This window comes from Nicotiana sylvestris, chromosome 10 (genome assembly GCF_000393655.2).
Source record: "Nicotiana sylvestris chromosome 10, ASM39365v2, whole genome shotgun sequence".
NCBI classification, from domain to species: Eukaryota; Viridiplantae; Streptophyta; class Magnoliopsida; order Solanales; family Solanaceae; genus Nicotiana; species Nicotiana sylvestris.
The window spans coordinates 159,779,840-159,799,158 of NC_091066.1; the positions used below are offsets into that span (position 1 = coordinate 159,779,840).

Genomic DNA, 19,319 nt, shown 5'->3' on the forward strand with positions numbered 1-19,319 from the left:
AAGCAATGATGCAACAAGTTATTGGGTCTAATGCAAAGATTAGTGAGAGAGTAGATGCACATGATTCAACGATCAAAAATATTGAAATGCAGATGGGCCAAATTTTGATGTCTTTGAACAATCGCCCTCATGAGACACTACCTGCAGATACCCAGGTAAATCCAAAAGATCAAGTCCCGAAGCAGCTGATGGCGGTGAGCCTACGTAATGGCAGAGATTTGGATGTAGAGCAAGAAAGGGCTAGAGAAGCCAGAGAGGTTGAGACACTCATATCAGTACCTATTGAGTTGGATGAATCAACGAAACTGACAGAGGTGACAGTCCAGCCTGCCCAGGAGGAAAGTAGCATTCAAATGGAGACCGAGAAAGAAGTTGAGATAGCACAGGAACCAGTGGTTGATGTGATAGCTGATAAAAATTGATCCCAAATGATTGGGAAGAAGAGATCTCCTTCACCCTTCCCTCAGAGGTTAGCCAAGTACCAAAAAGAGGAGCAATACAAGAAGTTCTTAGAAATGCTAAAACAAATCCAGGTAAATATTCCCTAAATTGATGCTTTGAAAGAGACGCCTGGGTATGCAAAAATGATGAAGGACTTAATGTCCTGAAAATTTGATTTCCAAGACTTGGCCACAATTACTCTTACTCAGACCTGTAGTGCAGTGGTGACTAGACCAATTGCGAAAAAGCTGTCTGACCCAAGGAGCTTTACAATCCCATGCACTATTGGTGATTTTGCCTTTGCTAAAGCACTGAATGATTTAGGGGCCAACATTAATCTTATGCCCCTGGCCATTTATAAGAGGCTGGGTATTGGAAGAGCTAGACCCATCTCTATGTTGTTGCAGTTGGCTGACAGGACGGTAAAACGACCCTCTGGTATTCTGGATGACGTGTTGATTCAGGTAGGGAAATTTGTGTTTCCTGCAAATTTTGTAATCTTAGACTATAAAGTGGATGAAGAGATTCCCATAATTTTGGGAAGACCGTTCCTAGCCACGGGGAGAGCTTTAATTGATTGTGAAACTGGGGAGTTAAAGATGAGGTTGAACGATGAAGAGATAATATTCAACGTGTAGAAATCTATGAGGCGACCAAGTAAATTCGCCAATTGCTCTCTTATTGATGCCATGAATGTAATTGTAGAGACCGGTGATGAGCTGCTGACTATTGAAGATCCCCTCGCTGCATGTCTAATGAATTTAGATGAGGTAAAGGGAGAAGAACTGGCTGGATGAGTGATGGCATTAGAGGGTAGAGGGTTCTGGGATAGAACTCTTGAATTTGAGCCCTTGCACTTGGAAAACAGAGAAACTCCTCCAGCCAAGTCATCAATCGAAGAACCACCAAAGCTGGAGTTAAAACCATTGCTAGCCCATCTCAGGTATGAGTTTCTTGGACCTGACTCCATATTACCTGTTATTATCTTATCTAGTTTGTTAGATGTGCAGACTCAACAACTTTTGCAGGTACTTAAGGAGTGCAAGACTGCCATTGGGTAGACCATGGAAGACATAAAGGGGATCAGCCCTGCATACTGTATGCACAAAATTCTACTGGAAGAGGGATACAAACCTTCCAGGGAATACCAAAGAAGGCTGAACCCCAATATGAAGGAAGTGGTGAAGAAAGAAGTGAGTAAGTGGTTAGATGCGGGAATCATTTTCCCAATTTCTGATAGTAGCTGGGTTAGCCCAGTTCAATGTGTACCTAAAAAGGGTGGCATGACGGTAGTTAAGAATGATAACAATGAATTGATCTTTACAAGAACTGTCATAGGCTGGAGAATCTGCATGGATTATAGAAAGCTAAATCTAGCCACTGGAAGGACCACTTCCCACTTCCTTTCATTGATCAAATGTTAGATAGATTGGCAGGGAGGTCACACTTCTATTTTCTGGATGGATACTCGGGGTACAACCAAATTTCTATTGCCCCGGAGGATAGGAAAATGACTTCATTTACTTGCCCTTACGGAGTGTTGGCCTTCAGGAGAATGCCATTTGGTCTTTGTAATGCACCTGCAACATTCCAACGGTGCATGATGGCCATTTTCACAGACATGGTAGAAGATATTATGGAGGTCTTCATGGACGATTTCTCAGTGGTGAGAAATTCATTCGATGAATGCCTAGCAAATTTAACCCGTGTACTGAAGAGGTGTATTGAGACGAATCTAGTGTTGAATTGGGAGAAGTGCCATTTCATGGCATAAGAAGGAATCGTCTTGGGGCACTTAGTGTCGAATAAAGGTATTGAGGTGGACAGAGCCAAAGTCGACATGATAGAAAAACTTCCACCTCCCACATCAGTCAAGGCTATTCGTAGCTTCCTGGGACATGCCGGCTTCTACCGGCGATTCATCAAGGACTTTTCCAAGATCGCCAATTCCCTATGTAAGTTGCTCGAAAAAGATAGCCCATTTGTGTTTTTTGATGATTGTTGGGTAGCTTTTGAGAAACTAAAGAAGAGGCTAGTAACAACACCGATTATAGTTGCTCCCGACTAGGTGCAACCGTTTGAACTCATGTGTGATGCTAGTGACTACGCTGTGGGAGTCGTGTTGGGACATCACAAGGATAAGGTAATGCACCCTATTTACTACGCAAGTAGGACGTTGAGTGGTGCTCAGCTGAATTACACGGTAACTAAAAAAGAAATGTTGGTTGTTGTGTTTGCCTTTGATAAGTTCAGATCTTATTGATTGGGTTGAAGGTGATCGTGTACACAGATCACGTAGCCATTCGGTATTTAGTTGATAAAAAAGAGTCCAAACCCCGCCTAATTCATTGGGTGCTGCTTTTTCAAGAGTTTGACTTGGAGATTCGTGACCGTAAGGGCATGGAGAACCAAGTCGCTGATCATTTGTCATGCCTTGAAGGTGCTGAAAATGCGACTGAGTCTAAGGATATTCTGGAAACCTTTCCAGATGAGCAGCTGCTAGCCACAAATGTGGAAAATATGCCATGGTATGCTGATATTGCAAACTATTTGGCCTGCGGCATTGAACCATATGAACTCTCCTATGTTCAAAAGAAACAATTTTATCGTGACTGCCGAAACTACTACTGGGATGAACCGCATTTGTTTAAAATTTGTATTGATAACATGATCTAGATATGCATCCCCGAGATAGAACAATGTTCTGTTTTGCAGGCTTGTCAAGCATCACCTTATGAAGGACATTCTGGAGGAGTTCGGACAGCAGCGAAGGTGTTATAGGCTGAGTTCTACTGGCCAACAATCTTTAAGGATGCTCACCAATGGGTAAAGGGCTGCAACGAATGCCAAAGAACGGGAAACATATCCCGTCGACATGAGATGCCAATGAATCCAATCAGCAAGTTGAGGTGTTCGATGTTTGGGGAATTGATTTCTTGGGTCCCTCCGTTAGTTCTTACGACAATTAGTATATACTTGTTGCGGTAGATTACATGTCCAAATGGGTGGAAGCTGCAACGTTCCCCAGCAATGATTCGAGAGTGGTGGTGGGGTTCTTGAAGAAGAATATATTCACCCGATTCGGGATTCCGAGAGCCATCATTAGTGACGGGGGCACGCACTTTTGCAATCGTGTCTTTGAGAAGCTGCTGGCTAAATATGACCTATACCACAAGGTAGCAACCAAGTATCATCCTCAAACAAGTGGGAAGGTAGAGGTCTCAAACCGTGAGATCAAGAGTGTGCTCACTAAAACTATAAACGCCACAAGAACTGATTGGGCGAAAAAGCTTGACGATGCACTCTGGGCCTATAGGACTACATTCAAAACACCTATCGGTATGTCACTGTACAAGTTGGTATTTGGGAAGGCCTGTCACCTGCCTGTGGAGATAGATCATTGAGCTTGGTAGGCACTAAAGCAATTGAACATGAACCTTGATGAGGCAGGAGAAAATCGATTGACACAGTTGCATGAGTTGGAGGAATTCAGATATCACGCCTTTGAAAGCACGAGGATCTATAAGGAAAGAATGAAGAGGCTACACGACAAACACATTGTGGACAGAAATTTCACAAGGTATTATTGTACAGTTCAACGTTGAGATTGTTTCTTGGTAAGCTTAAGTCCCGATGGTCTAGGCCGTTCAGGGTGACCGAAGTGTTCCCGTCTGGGGCTGTGGAGATAACTAGTGAAGATGACACCAACACCTTCAAGGTTAATGGACAACGAGTCAAACTGTATGTGGGGATGGATGAAACAAAAGAGTTGTCCGTGGTACTTCTCAATAAACCATAGAGGTTGAGCGAATCTTAAATACGCTCACTCTGCGCCGTGCCACGACGTTAAATCAAGCGCTGGTTGGGAGGCAACCCAACATGTATAGTTTTATTTAGTGGTAATATTAACATGTGCAGGAGTTCTAGAAAAGGGGCAGGCAAAAGTTTCCACGAAGAAAGAAGACAGAATGATGGCACGCCTGGACTAGCGCGCTTGCGCTACACCAGTGCTAAGGCCCGCTAGTCAGGTTAAACACTGCCCAAATTGGTTTCAACTAGCGCGGCCGCGCTAAGCCCGCGCTAGTTCGGTTATACACTGCCTCAGGTGTATGCCACTAGCGCGCCCGCGCTACCCCCGCGCTAGTCAGGTTAAACACTGCCCGTAACTCTTTCGACTAGTGCACCCGCGCTACGACAGCGCTAAGGCCGCGCTAATCCCCTCGACATCAGGTAAGTCCGGATATGTTTTTATTTTATTTTATTGCTTCTCTTTTAATTTTTTTCATTAACCCATTTACTTTTAACCCTACCCAACCGCCCAACCCCTTTTATTTCACCCCCTCTCCATCTCCTATCACACTACCACCCCAAACTAAACCCTCCCTTCTTCTTCCTCATCTATTCCTCACAAACCATTCCTCCATACATAACAATTTACAGCACAAGGTTCCTCCACCTCATGAAGACCCTCCATATCTCTTTTCATCATTCATTACACTTTCGCTCTCATCCCCTCTACTGGTATGTATTCCTCCCTTTGATTTTGTTTTTAATTATTTAATTTTGTTTGTTAATTTCTTTTCCTTCTTTTTGCTTTGTATGGTAGAATGTAGTCTTATTTTAGAGTGGAAACACTTGTTAGTAGTAATGTAGGGATGAAACCTTTCAACATACAAATTGTGGGGGTGATATGTGTTTATTGGGTTACTTCGGTGGTGCTCCTTATGTTGAAAGTATGCTTTGGGCTTAAAATTAGCCATTGTCCACCATGTGTTTGTTAAAATGCCTTTTTGGAGGAAGTGTTGTAACCAATTCAGTGGTGAAGTCTGAGTAGTCACGGTTGAGTCACTTGATTGTATAGAACTGACGTTGGACTAATTGTAGGTACCATGCCTCCCCATAAACGTCATGCAATAGGAACCTTCTCCAGCCGCCCGACTCAAGCCAACACCGGGGGACGACCTCAGAATTCGGTTGATTCCAGGACTTTCAACAGTCAGAAGTTTGTGTATGCCAAGGCCCAAGACATGTTCAATAAAAAAAGAGGCCAAAACCATGGTGCCGGAACAAGACATGGATCCCAACGCACTAGGGGTAACCTGTCCCACTATACCCTTCGAGCTGAGGCGACGAGGACTGGACATATTTTTTGAGGAGCCTATTACCGCAAATGTCATGCTTGTAAGGAAATTCTATGCGAACCTGCCAGAACATGAGAACTATACTGTTACGGTGCGCAAGAGACCGGTAGATGCCTCTTTGGAAAATATCTGAATTCTGTACAGGCTTCCTCCACCAGTTGAGGGGTACGTGGATGCGTACCAATCGTACAATAGTAGGCATACTCCCTGGTCCACATTCACTGAGACCATATGTCAACCGGGAGCCACTCTGCAATGGTACAAATATGGGAATAATTTCCACTCCTCGGCCCTCAAGTTTGAATCCAAATGCTAGTTATACTTCATAAATAGTCGACTCCTACCCTACAAGAACCTATTCGAAGTGAATATCCCTCGAGGGTGATTAATTTGGTGTTTCATGAACAATGGTCCATTTGACATGGCCAATGTAATACATGATGAAATGTTCCACCGAGTCAGGGTGCAACGATATGGTTTATACTACCCGTCCCTTGTCACCCGGTTGTGTCTTCAGGCAAATGTGCCAAGTAACCTTGCTATAGATGGCCAACTTCCTGTTGATACCCAATTTTTCCCTATGTATTTTTATACTCAAAATACTTTCAAAATAACATATACATGCATACATAAGCATACCCAAGTATTTTGGTATTTTTTCCAAATTTTTAAAAACTTTTAAAACCAATTTATTGTCTATTTTAGCAGTACAAAATCCATAATTATTTTCAAAATCATCAATTTTGGTGAATAATTTATTTTATTCCCATATTTATACTAAAATATAGTTAAGGTAATTTTTGCACGTTCTTTACAAATTTATTTGGCATTTTAAAGTTAAATTGCATATAATTGCAATTATAGCCTATTTTAAGATTTAATAGTATTTTACAATTGTAAAATTGGTTCCAATATTTTTAAATTAATATTTATATATTATTAATTGGGTAAGTACTTTTAATTTGCTTTTAAAATCATTTTTACTATTTTTATAAAATAAAAAGGGAAAAACTGGCTATTTAAAATCTGGCCCATTTTTATTTCAATCATAGACAAATTGAGCCCCCCTTACCAGCCCAATTCTAACCTAACCCGACCCTTGACCCAACCAATTAACCCGCCTGGCCCTTTCTTTCAATCCAGGCCGTTGATCAAAAAATGATCAACGGCCACGATCACCCCTTACCTTTTTTAATTCACTAACCTTACCCTAATCCCCTCATTTCTCACTAACTGCCGCCTCTGAATTTTCTCATCTCTCAAACTCTCTCGAACCTTCCCCTAACCCTAGCAGCCTCCCATCATCCTCACATCAAAACCCACCGGAATCCATGGCTTCTCAGGCCATGGAAACCTTATACTCACCTCCCTTTGCTCTTATACACTTGGTCCTTGAAGATTCGAGGTCTGACCTCGAAGGTTTTCGTCCAGATCTCTGCCGATTCAAGGTTCTACGGCCATCTCTGACCTTGCTCCGGTGGCGCCTGGTCTCCTGATCCTAATTCTAATCTTCTCCAACTCTGATCGGACCTTTTCAAAGTCTTTTTCATTCTAGGGTTCTTCCGAAAGCCTAACTATTCGAGGATTTTCTCCGATTTTTTCTTAGATCTGTTGTGTATCCATGCTCTACTAGAGTTTTCAAACAATTTCCCCAACTTTTCTTTCAAAAATTACTTTCAAAATCACTTCTTTTCGATTTAGGGTTTTCTGAAAATGCTTAAAATGTTTCTCTGACTTTTCTTTTCCTTTTCTTTGTGTGTAGTTGTCTCTACTATGTTCTTAGGTTTTCTTTTTACCACGCATGTTCTTTTACTGTGTTCTTATGTTTCCCTTTTATCGCGCATGTTTTCCTACTGTGTTCTTATGTTTTCCATCCTTTCTTCTACTATGTTTTCTATGCTATGGTCTCACATGTTTTTTTCGATATGTTCTGCTATATTCTGATATGCTTCGCCTACTGTACCCTTCTACCATGTTCTTAAGTGCTTACTATTTTCTCTTCTACTTTACGTTGTTTTAAATTTCTTCTGAAAAGACCTGCTTTTCCTCTACTGTTTCTTCTACTCTCATTATACTTCGAATTAGTTTCTTCACTCCGTTTGCTTTGAACTTTCTACTATTTTTACTTGTTTTCTCATGAGTTTCTGAAAGAAATCTCTGAGCCTGCTTCGACTACTTGCCTCCTCATCTATGTATTTGACTCGAGGTGGAAACCCTAGAATTTGAGGGTTTTTGCCGAGGTTGATCGTGTGATTGAACTAGGGTTCTATTTGAGAACCCTTGACTCTTTCAGACTAATTTTTGAGTCCTTGAACTGAGTTGGGACCCCTTTGTTTCATACAATTCTGAACTTTTAAATTCTTCTACACTAGATTCTTTCTACTGATTTCACAAGAGCATGACAATCTTTCTTTCCCGTGTCTGTATGCTTTTATATGTGACGAATCTTTCTTCAAAAGGGTTTTCAAGCTAGTGATTGATTCAGAATTCCTGTTAAAAAGGTTTAATTGATTGTCTGCTGATTTTCCTTAAGTTAAAATCTTTCCCCTCTTTTGACTTGGTTCATTCATAGAATATCTTCGACTTCTGATTTCTTGGCTGTTAATTGATTTCTTTCCTTAAATGTTACAACCATATACTGTCAAGACCCTGTCCTTAAATAGACTTTATTTATTTACCCCCTTTATGCTACTTTGAAAAGGTTTTAATCAAAATTCTTTCCTTAATTACCTTCTACCCATTTGAAATCAAATCTCTTAAACAAAGGGAGACTTTATGTGATTGATTGTAACCTATTTTCTTACCTTTCTTTCTTGCTTCTCTGCACTATAAAAGGGACTACCCTTCCGCATTTTTAGACACTTACAATTCAATACTTTTACAACACACTTCGAATTGCATACTCTTACACACACACTCTCAATTTAGCACTTTACACACATAATCTCACAACTATCTTCTAAGATCTTCTGACTACTTGCTTGCAATTTGGCTTTACAAGGCTACTGCTTTTCTTTTCTTGTTTCCCTGAAACTGGTATATTCTAATTTAATTTTCCTGCCTCACCCCTATGTGTTTATTTTATAGTCTCAACATTCTTATTTCCTTTGCTGTTCATGTTCAGTGACTAATTTTAACTATGTATGTTCTTTCCTTGCTTCTATTTCTGTTATGAATCCCTACCCCTATTCTCTTCTATATGCATGAGTTAAGGTCTTGGTCTGACAGTATCCTAATTACTACCTAGGTCATAACCTGATCCACAATGGATCCTAGCTCTCAATGCTTGACTAGCAGGCTGGTCAGGGGTGTGCCAGCACTCCTAATTGCTGGGCATGACCACCAGCCTGCCATGGCCTTCCCTAATTCCCATCTATGCACTTACACTTACTCTTAGACTCTAAGTTCTGCCCCCTCCTATGAGCCTTGCTTTGGGACCTTGAGTTCCCTCTGAACTTGGACATCTGAGGGCTGGCTCTTCCACACTGCACTGTAACTCTTTTCTAATTAACATCTTGGGTGTAAGCACTGTTTGGAGTTCCTGAAACTCCTTGGATCTCTGAAACACCCCACATAAGAGAAGGCTTTGGAAATCTTGATCTCGGAAGTGGTTCAATCTCACATGGTTAGACACTAAGTCTGAATTAGGCTGCTCGTATATAGCTGTGATTTCTGATGTACTTTTAATTTCTGTTTTATTTTTATTGGCCTGTAATAATTTGTACAAACTCATGGGGATTTAGTGAGAAGGTAGGGGGTTTACGTTTATGCACAAAGGGTAGAAATCATTCTTGTAGGATTTAATTTTTGGTCTGTGCAACTCTACGCGTAGAAAGCATGTTTATAGGGATTAACTTTTAAACTTTCTGTAATTACGCATATAGATACCATGCTCATAGGGGTTTATATTTTCTGCACATAATGATACCATTAGGCAAACTGTAGGCTTAATAACAAAGTTGTATATAGATACCATGTTTGTAAGACTCCTGTTTAACAGTGTTAAAATCAGTTGACGTATAGAAAGCATGCTTATAGGAACTTTAAATCTGAACTGTCTCACTTGTGCAAGACAGCACCAACCGTTTAAATTAATATATACTTTGGTAAAACTGGCAGTCTTCTGCGACTTTCTGAACCTCGTGAGTTAACAAACATTTTCTAAACAAACTGGCATTTTCTAAAACTCTCTTTTTTCCGATAAAGTTTGTGAATTTTTTTTACTAGTCTGCATACCTTTTGAAGTTCCTTTCATTTCTTTTAGACCTCTTCAAAGTAGAACACTCTTTTCTTGAAACTCGTTTCACTCTAAAAAAAAACTGGTAACTCTTTATAATCAGTCTGCTTTTCGAAATCGTTAGTTCTATCCAACACATAGCTAAAAGTGGTTCAGTTTTTGACAACTGCATTCGAGTGAGCCTAATGCGGACTTCCTATCTAAAAGTATGAGTTAAACCGGTCCGCTTATCGCTTTAATTTTAAAGACCAAACCAGTACGTGCAAGACATGCTAAACTCTATGACATATGTGATTTAAGGAGGTTTACTTGAACCTTACTTGCTTATTTGCTCTCCCCTTTATTGCATTGTGTGTTTTGATTGACGCCTTAGTATTTTGTCCTTTGAAACTCCCCAAAGGCCCCAAATCCCTTCCCCTTTAGTATTAGTAGTCCTAAATGCCTCCGGGACTGATAGGATTGGGGCGGGTAATAGCATGCAATAAGTAACGATACCATTCCACGCTTTAATACCTTAACGGGGTGGGAAGGGTAGAATATGGATATGATGACCGGTGCACTAATATCACGTGCGACCTCTCTTCTGAGGAGTGATTGCTGGATATTGCATTGAAGTGATCCATATTAATCATAAACCTAGGACCCCCTCCCTTTATTTGCTTTCATCTCTTCTTGTAAAACTATTCAAATATTTTTTCATAAATTTCTGCCCTCTCTGTTTACCTTCAAAACTTTTCAACCTAATTGCAAATGTTATATGCGAGTCTTTATTTGAGCCTTGATTGTTTACTTGTAAAGTCACAATTGTAGCATGGCCGAGAACCACACTTGTGTATCCTGAGGGGTGCTTAACACCTTTCCCTCGGGATAATTTCTAGCCCTTACCCAAACTCTGGTTTTCCAACTCAGACCTTTCTTAAAGTGTCCTAATGCACTATAATCATTAGGTGGCGACTCTTCAAATTCCAAAGACCCAATTCTCGAAAGGGAATAGAGTTGTCCTCCCAATGTCGTATACCCGATTTCGACCTGCCGTTGGAAAAAAGGGGCGTCGACAACATGGTGACTCTACTGGGGATTCTTTAGGCTTTTACCATTGCATGTTGTTTGTGACTTTACTATCTCATTAATTGCTTTATTTACTATCTTTATTCTTTCACTACGAAACTGACTTGGCTCTTCATGTCTTTCTTTCCTTTAACTGCTTTCCTTTACTACTTTATTTCAATACTGTTGTAATTACTGCAATTATTGTAATCATTTATCTTATGAACGTGGAAATACATGTCAATTTGTTTCATTCTTGTAAACTGCATCTTCAACGTCATATTCCACTCGTGCCAAACAAATACCATAGCAACGCTTATAATGAGTGGTTGCGCTCTTCCAATATTATCACCCTTTAAATTTGGCAAAGGCGTATTTGCGGTAAAACCAGTCGATCAGCGGTGCAGTCGACGGTTCCGTGCCTTTCCTCTTGAGTTGTCCGCTCAAGGGTACCGGTCTAATACCCCAATAGAAACCTTACTCTGTTTAACTGTGCATGCATCATGGTCAAACCTAGCCGAGCCAGTTACGTTGTCCGCATAATGACTCATTAAAATAGCCTTGTCCAAAGTCCATCGGGTTTCCCCGAAACCCAAACGGACACCACCATATTCTGTGCATTTATTTGGACAACTAAATGCTTTTTATGCTGATTATTGGTATTAAATAGTCGAGTCCGGTGGGGGTGAGGTCTTAACCCTTTTGTTTTACAGAAAATGAATGACAAAGTTCCCGACTTCAGTATAGTAAACATACCCTCAATCTTGCTGACCTGGTGGAGGAACCTCCCATCAAGTAACCAAATCAATGAATGGAAAGAGAGAGTCACCAGGGCTAGTGAGAAGCTGGAATATCTGGAATACAGTCTGCTGGAATTAGAAGGGAAGGTGAGGAAGAGAGTCACCGACTGTCAAAACGTTGAGAGAAGAGAAAGAGAACGGCTAGCAAAGGCATTTTTACTGGAAAACCTGCGCGAGCTGGAGGAACTGATCAACGAGAACATTCAACCTGAGGAAGGTCCTTATGGGACCAAGTAGTTAGGAGTCTTTTATTTGCTTTAACGATGTAATAAGGCCAATGGCCACTAGTGACATTTTACTTTCTGGTATTTAGTGTCGTTTTGGATTCGTCTTATTTTTATCAATAAAATGAGGCATGTAGCTTTATAAGTTCTCCAAATTAATTTGTAGATAGGCTTACCTTGGCACAACGAGGCACCCAAATTAGGATACGATTTATATTCTTGCACAATGTGTTTAAATATTGCAATATCTTCTTCTTATAATCCGCACTAACTTGTTACCTTTTTGTTTTTCTTTTATTTTTTATTCCCCTCTTCAAAGGTTAGTTCGTGCATTCTGGCACCATCATCATACAGTACGAGATCCAAGGGCCCTCCACCTCCTCCTCCTCCGAGTCCTATCCGGAACAAGAACAAAGGTAGAATGGGAGATTCAAGCGCCAGAAAGGAAATTGAAAGAATTGAGATTCCTCAAGGTACCCCGATTGCTAAGGAAACTACTACTCAACTTGAGCAGAAATTATTGAAGTTCCGAGAAGAACTGGATCAAGTTCGGAACTTGGCCAATTTACCATTCTCTCTCACCGCTCCTGATGTCAACTTTCCAAATGCTCAAAATCCCGCACCTCCACAGAACACCCCACAACCACAGATGCAACCCACTCATACTCAACACTGCAACACATGCCACACTCCAAACAACACTCCACTACTTATTCCTGAACCACTAAACACCACAAACGACCACCTTCACAACACTCCCATCTACGTAGATACTGTACCCCACTACACTCAACCAATCTCAAGTGCACCTGAGTCTGGTGACAAGGACTCTCTTATCAGAAACTTGGCAGCAGAGCTCAAGAAATTGACCAGCCGAGTCCAGGGCATGGAAGGAAACAAAGGTATAGAGGGGCTGAATTATGAGGACCTCTGCATTCAGCTAGATGTTGAACTTCCGGAGGGGTACAAACCTCCCGAGTTCGAAATGTTCGATGGCGCGGGAGATCCCAGAGTCCATTTGAGAACATATTGTGATAAGCTGGTCGGAGTCGGAAGGGATGAGAAAATCCGTATGAAACTCTTCATGAGAAGTCCGAAGGGGGATACTTTATCCTGGTACATCAGCTAGGACCCTAAGAAATGGACAAACTGGGTAGGTATGGCATCAGATTTCATAGATAGGTTCCAATTCAATACAGAGAATGCACCGGATGTATTATACATCCAGAATTTGAAGAAGAAGTCTACCGAGACATTCCGCGAGTATGCTACTCGTTGGAGATCAAAGGCTGCTAAGGTTAGGCCGGCCTTAGAGGAGGAACAAATGAACAGATTCTTCGTCCAGGCTTAGGATCCACAATATTATGAGAGGTTGATGCTGATCGAGGGCCATAAGGTCTCCGATATCATCAAGCTGGGAGAAAGAATTGAGGAAGGCATTAAGAATGGTATGGTTACCAATCTTGAAGCATTGCAGGCCACCAATAAGGCTTTACAGTCTGGTGGCACGTCCAAGAAGAAGGATATGAGTGCCGTGATGGTCGCACAGGGAGCCAAATCACCACTAAAATACCATACTTACCCGTCACCTCCACTCACATACCAGCCCATCCCAAATTATCAAGCACCCGCACCCTCTTACCAAAATCCACCACCCGTTTACCAATCATCTCCACTTCCCGCATATCAACCCACTTCACCCAGATACTCTCAACCTGCACCTATTTACCAAGCTTATAATGCCCAAACCTCTCACTACCAATCACCTCCCACTCGCCAGAATTTACCTAGACCCAGACCAAATTTTGACCGCAGACCTCCCAGACAATTTACAGCCATTGCTGAGCCAATTGACCAGCTGTATGAGAGACTTAAAGTTGCTGGTTACGTCTCCCCTATCCCTGCCATAACTCCAAAAAATCCTTCCCAGTGGGTCAACCCTAATAAGACCTGTGCGTACCACTCCGGCATGAAGGGACATACCATTGACGAGTGCCGCTCGTTGAAGGACAAGATTCAAACTCTGATCGACAATAAGGTTATCATAGCAAAGAAGCTTGCTTCTAATGTCCGCAACAACCCTCTGCCTGATCACAGAAGTGGAGACATTCACATGATCGAGATCGAAGATGACTGGGACCCCAAGGGGTCGATAAGATTGATTGCTGAGGGTGATGAGCCAAAGAAACCAGCGGTCACACTTAACCCAATTGTTGTGCTGAATCAGCCCTCCAAGGGCGACGAAGTAAATATGTCTATACCTCTCGAATTTGGAGCACCTTCTTCTGCAAAGGCGCCCGGACCAATTAAGGTTGAGTTTGGAGTCCCGAAGGAACCTATACCTTTTGAAGTTGTTGTGTTACCACCAAAGGTACCTATTCCTGTAGCAATGTTAGGCATAATACCGTTCCACTCAAATGCCATACCATGGGATTACACAACTGAAGCAAGGAGGAAAGGGAAGACCAAGATGGGAGAAGCAATTGCTGCACAGGGTATGACCAGAACAGGCAGGGTTTACACTCCAGAGCACCTAGCTGAGTCCAGTAAGCAAGCCTCTGGACAAACAATTAAAACTGGGCCAGATGATCTTTGGAGGAAAATACAAGCTAAGGAGTATTCGGTCGTTGAGCAGTTGAACAAAACACCAGCGCAGATCTCCATCCTAGCTCTTCTGCAGAGCTTTGACACACAAAAAAATGCCTTGATGAAGATATTGAGCGAAGCTTATGTGCCCAGCAACATAACTGGAGGCTAAATGGCAAATATGGTAGGGAAGGTATTGGAAAGCCACAAAATCACCTTCCACGAAGATGAGCTACCGCCGGAAGGAATGAGTCACAACATGGCCCTGCACATCACCGTGCAATGCGAGGATTACTTCATCACTAGAGTCTTGATCGACGGAGGCTCCAGCCTCAACATCTGTCCGTTGATAACTCTCAGAACATTGGGAAAGAGCCTACACGAGATCAAAGATGTAGCCATCAATGTCAAAGCCTTCGATGGGTCCTAAAGGTCTACTATTGGAGAGATTATCCTATGACTGCAAATGGGACCAACTTGGTTTGACATTGACTTTCAAGTGATAGATATCCCAGCATCCTACAAATTGTTGTTGGGACGACCATGGTTCCACGTCGCTGGAGCTGTAGCCTCGACCCTGCATCAGGCAGTGAAGTTCGAATGGAATCACCAAGAGATGATTATTCATAGCGATGGTAGTAACCCCATATACAGTCGTCAGACCATCCCAATGGTTGGAGAAAGAAGGAGAATAGGTGGAGAAACGTACCATCACATCAAGCGGGTCAATGCTGTGGACAAAGATAAATGGTGGGACAATAAGATTAAAAGTATCCTGAATTGTTGTGGGTACGAACCTGGAAAGGGACTCGGCAAAAACCTCCAGGGAATCACTAAACCCATCAAGCTGAGGAAACATGGTACTACATTTGGTTTAGGATATGAGTACACTTGGGAGGAGTTCAATCACTGGTCGCCACCATGGCATGGTCCCTACTATCCACTGGAGCATCCGATACCTCGCTTGGAGCAGACTTTCCAGCCGGCGGACATCATATATGGATCAGAGGAAGATGAAGCATTAGCAACCATGAAGAATCTGTTCCTGGAGGACGATGATATGGACTGCTATGTTATTTTCGAGGAGGAAGGGGAGGAAAGCCCTTCTATACAAGCTGTGAACCAAGGAGAGCGCCTCAGCAATTGGTCAATCAGAACCACCAGGGCCCAGAAAGCTTCGGGTTAGCAAGGCTAAACAAAAGCACCATGCATCACATTTTTACTTTTTACTAGCTGATTTTATTTCTGTATTGTCTTTAATTTTGAAAAGAGCTCTGACATTCAAAACAATTATGAATTTAATCGAAGCATTTCAGTTTATTATATATCTCGCTCTTATTATTTTTTCTATCACTCACTTTGTTTTACACAACATTACTATTACTTGCCTTGACGATGAACCAATGATTGTGACTTGCAACGAGACAACGCAACAAACGGATATGGATTCAGAAGAGGATGATATACCAGAAGAGGTCGTCAGAGAGGTTGAGAATTTTGAGAATAGGCCTAAGTCTAACTTGGACGAAACTGAGGTCGTTAATCTGGGAGATACAGAGAATGCCAAACAAACGCGCATCAGTGTTCACATGTCACCATCAAAAAAGAAAGAGTACACAGAGTTCTTAAAGGAATATGAGGACATATTTGCCTGGTCATATGATGATATGACTGGTCTCAGCACATCCACTATAGCTCACAAACTGCCAACAGATCCAACATGTCCGCCGGTAAAGTAGAAGCTCAGAAAATTCAAACCCGACATGAGTTTGAAAATCAAAGAAGAGGTTACCAAGCAAGTCAAGGCCAAGGTTCTCAAGGTAGTAGAGTATCCGACATGGTTAGCCAAAATCGTGCCAGTGCCAAAAAAGTACGGGAAAGTTAGAGTTTGCGTTGACTACCGGGATCTTAACCGAGCCAGTCCCAAAGACAACTTCCCCTTGCCGAACAGACACATTCTTATTGACAACTGCGCCAAGCATGAGTTGCAATATTTTGTTGATTGTTTCGCTGGGTATCATCAGATATGGATGGTGAGAAAGATGCAGAGAAAATGGCTTTCATCACGCCATGGGGAATGTACTGTTACAAAATGATGCCATTCGGTTTGAAGAATGCTGGTGCCACCTATATGAGAGCCATGACTACCATCTTTCATGACATGATACACAAGGAGATCGAGGTATATGTGGATGAAGTCATCATCAAATCCAAGAAAGCTAGGGTTCACATGGAAGACCTAAGAAAGTTCTTCAACAGACTAAGGAGGTACAATCTGAAACTGAATCCCGCCAAGTGTGCATTCGAGGTTCCTGCTGGTAAATTATTGGGTTTCATCGTGAGTCGTCAAGGAATAGAATTGGATCCATCAAAGGTCAAATCTATCAAAGAATTGTCGCCGCCAAAGAACAAGAATGACGTGATGAGTTTCCTGGGGAGACTCAACTATATCAGTCGGTTCATAGCTCAGTCCACAGTCATTTGTGAACCTATCTTCAAAATGTTGAAAAAGGACGCTGCTGCCAAGTGGACTGATGATTATCAAAAAGCTTTTGACAAAGTTAAGGAATACCTGGCAACGCCGCCGGTCCTGGTTCCGCCTGAGCGAGGAAGACCCCTATTGCTTTACCTTGCGGTATTGGATGGAGCATTTGATTGTGTTCTGGGACAACATGATGAAACATGGAGAAAGGAGTAAGCTATCTACTATCTCAGTAGTTCACACCGTACGAGGCCCGGTATTCTCTTTTAGAATGCACTTGTTGTGCTCTGACTTGGGTTGCACAGAAATTGAGGCATTACTTCTGTGCTTACACTACTTATCTCATATCCAGAATGGACCCTTTGAAGTATATCTTCCAGAAACCCATGCCCACTGGCAAGCTCGCCAAGTGGCAAATTCTGCTAAGTGAATTCGACATTGTTTACGTGACCCAGAAAGCAATCAAAGGGCAAGCCTTGGCAGATCATCTCACCGAGAATCCCGTGGATGGAGAATACGAGCCCCTAAAAACGTATTTTTTCGATGAAGATGTGTCTTTCATAGGAGAAGATATTGTAGAATTCTATGATGGGTGGAGGTTGTTTTTCGACGGAGCTGAAAATTTCAAAGGAGTTGGCATAGGAGCAGTCCTAGTATCAGAAACCGGCCAGCACTACTCGATATCCGCCAAGCTCAGGTTCCCTTGCACTAATAATATGGCCGAATATGAAGCCTGCATCTTGGGGCTCAAAATGGCCATTGACATGAACGTTCAGGAGTTGCTAGTGATCGGGGATTCAGACCTGCTCATACAACAGGTTCGAGAAGAGTGGACAACCAAGAACTCTAAGATACTTCCCTACTTGCATCACATACAAGAGTTGAGGAAAAGGTTCACAAATACGGAATTTCAGCACGTCCCCAGAATCCAGAACGAGTTTGCTGATGCATTAGTTACTTTATCGTCCATGATCGAGCATCGAGATACAAATTTCATTGATCCCATCCCAGTAAAGATTCATGATCAGCCAGCTTATTGCGCCCATGTTGAGGAAGAAGCGGATGGAAAACCATGGTTCCATAACATCAAGGAGTACTTGACAACAGGGGAATATCCAGAGCTTGCCAAAGCTACTCAGAAATGCACACTTCGTAGGTTATCCAGCAATTTCTTTCACAGTGGAGGAATCCTATACAGGAGGACTCTCGATTTGGGTTTACTAAGGTGTGTCAAAGCAAAAGAAGCATCCAAGCTATTAGACGAAGTGCATGCAGGAACCTGTGGGCCGCACAAGAATGGTTTTGTCTTAGCAAAGAAGATACTCCGAGTAGGGTATTTTTGGATGACTATGGAAACAGACTGTATCTAGTATGTTCACAAATGCCTTTACTGTCAGATACATGCAGATATGATAAAGGTGCCTCCAAACGAGCTTACTGCAACGAGCTCACCATGGCTATTCGCCGCTTGGGGAATGGATGTTATCGGACCTATCGAGCCTGCCGCATCAAATGGGCACAGGTTCATCTTAGTGGCAATCGATTATTTTACCAAATGGGTCGAAGCAGCATCATACAAGGCGGTCACTAAGAAGGTTGTGGCAGATTTCGTCCGTGACCCATTGTTTGTCGGTTCGAAATTCCGGAAACAATCATCACCGATAATGGTTCCAATCTCAACAGCGACTTGATGAAAGCAATATGTGAAACATTCAAGATCAAACACAAGAACTCTACAGCCTATAGGCCTTAGATGAATGAAGCTGTGGAGGCAGCCAACAAGAATATCAAGAAGATAATAAGGAAGATGGTCGAAAGGCACAAACAATGGCATGAGAAACTATCATTCGCCTTATTGGGACACCGCACCACAGTCCGCACATCGATCGGAGCAGCTCCCTACATGCTGGTTTATGGTACAGAGGCGGTCATCCCCGCCGTGGTAGAAATTCCCTCCTTAAGGATCATACAAGAAGTAGAGTTGGATGATGCAGAATGGGTAAAAGTCGCTACGAGCAGTTAGCCCTTATAGATGGGAAAAGGATGAATGCAGTGTGCCACGGTCAGTTGTATCAGAACAGAATGTCCAGAGCCTTCAACAAAAGAGTTAAGCCAAGGAAGTTTACACCGAGGCAGCTGGTGTTGAAGAAACTATTCCCACATCAAGATGAAGCCAAGGGGAAGTTCTCTCCCAATTGGCAGGGTCCGTACATGGTTCACCGGGTTCTAACTGGAGGAGCCCTTATTCTTGCAGAGATGGATGGAGAAGTCTGGCCGAAGCCAATCAATTCAGATGTAGTGAAACGATATTATGTGTAACCACTTATGATTCCCTTTATGATGTAATTTGAACTACGCCTG

At 42.3% G+C, this 19,319-nt stretch overlaps 1 protein-coding gene across 1 annotated transcript; it reads left to right on the forward strand.

The window, feature by feature from the left end:
• The first annotated feature begins 428 nt into the window (after positions 1-428).
• On the forward strand, positions 429-1,079 carry LOC104246048 (uncharacterized). The gene is made up of 2 exons (XM_070159853.1): positions 429-533; positions 651-1,079. The coding sequence occupies exons 1-2, from the start codon at positions 429-431 to the stop codon at positions 1,077-1,079; spliced, it is 534 nt and encodes a 177-aa protein (XP_070015954.1).
• The last annotated feature ends 18,240 nt before the right edge of the window (positions 1,080-19,319 follow it).

What these genes read in the sequence shown, in the direction of transcription:
- LOC104246048 (XM_070159853.1), top strand. Translation starts at nt 429, where the DNA reads ATGATTGGGAAGAAGAGATCTCCTTCACCCTTCCCTCAGAGGTTAGCC. An exon ending in AAATGCTAAAACAAATCCAG is followed by an intron (nt 534 to 650) that starts GTAAATATTCCC and finishes ACTCTTACTCAG; the next exon opens with ACCTGTAGTGCAGTGGTGAC.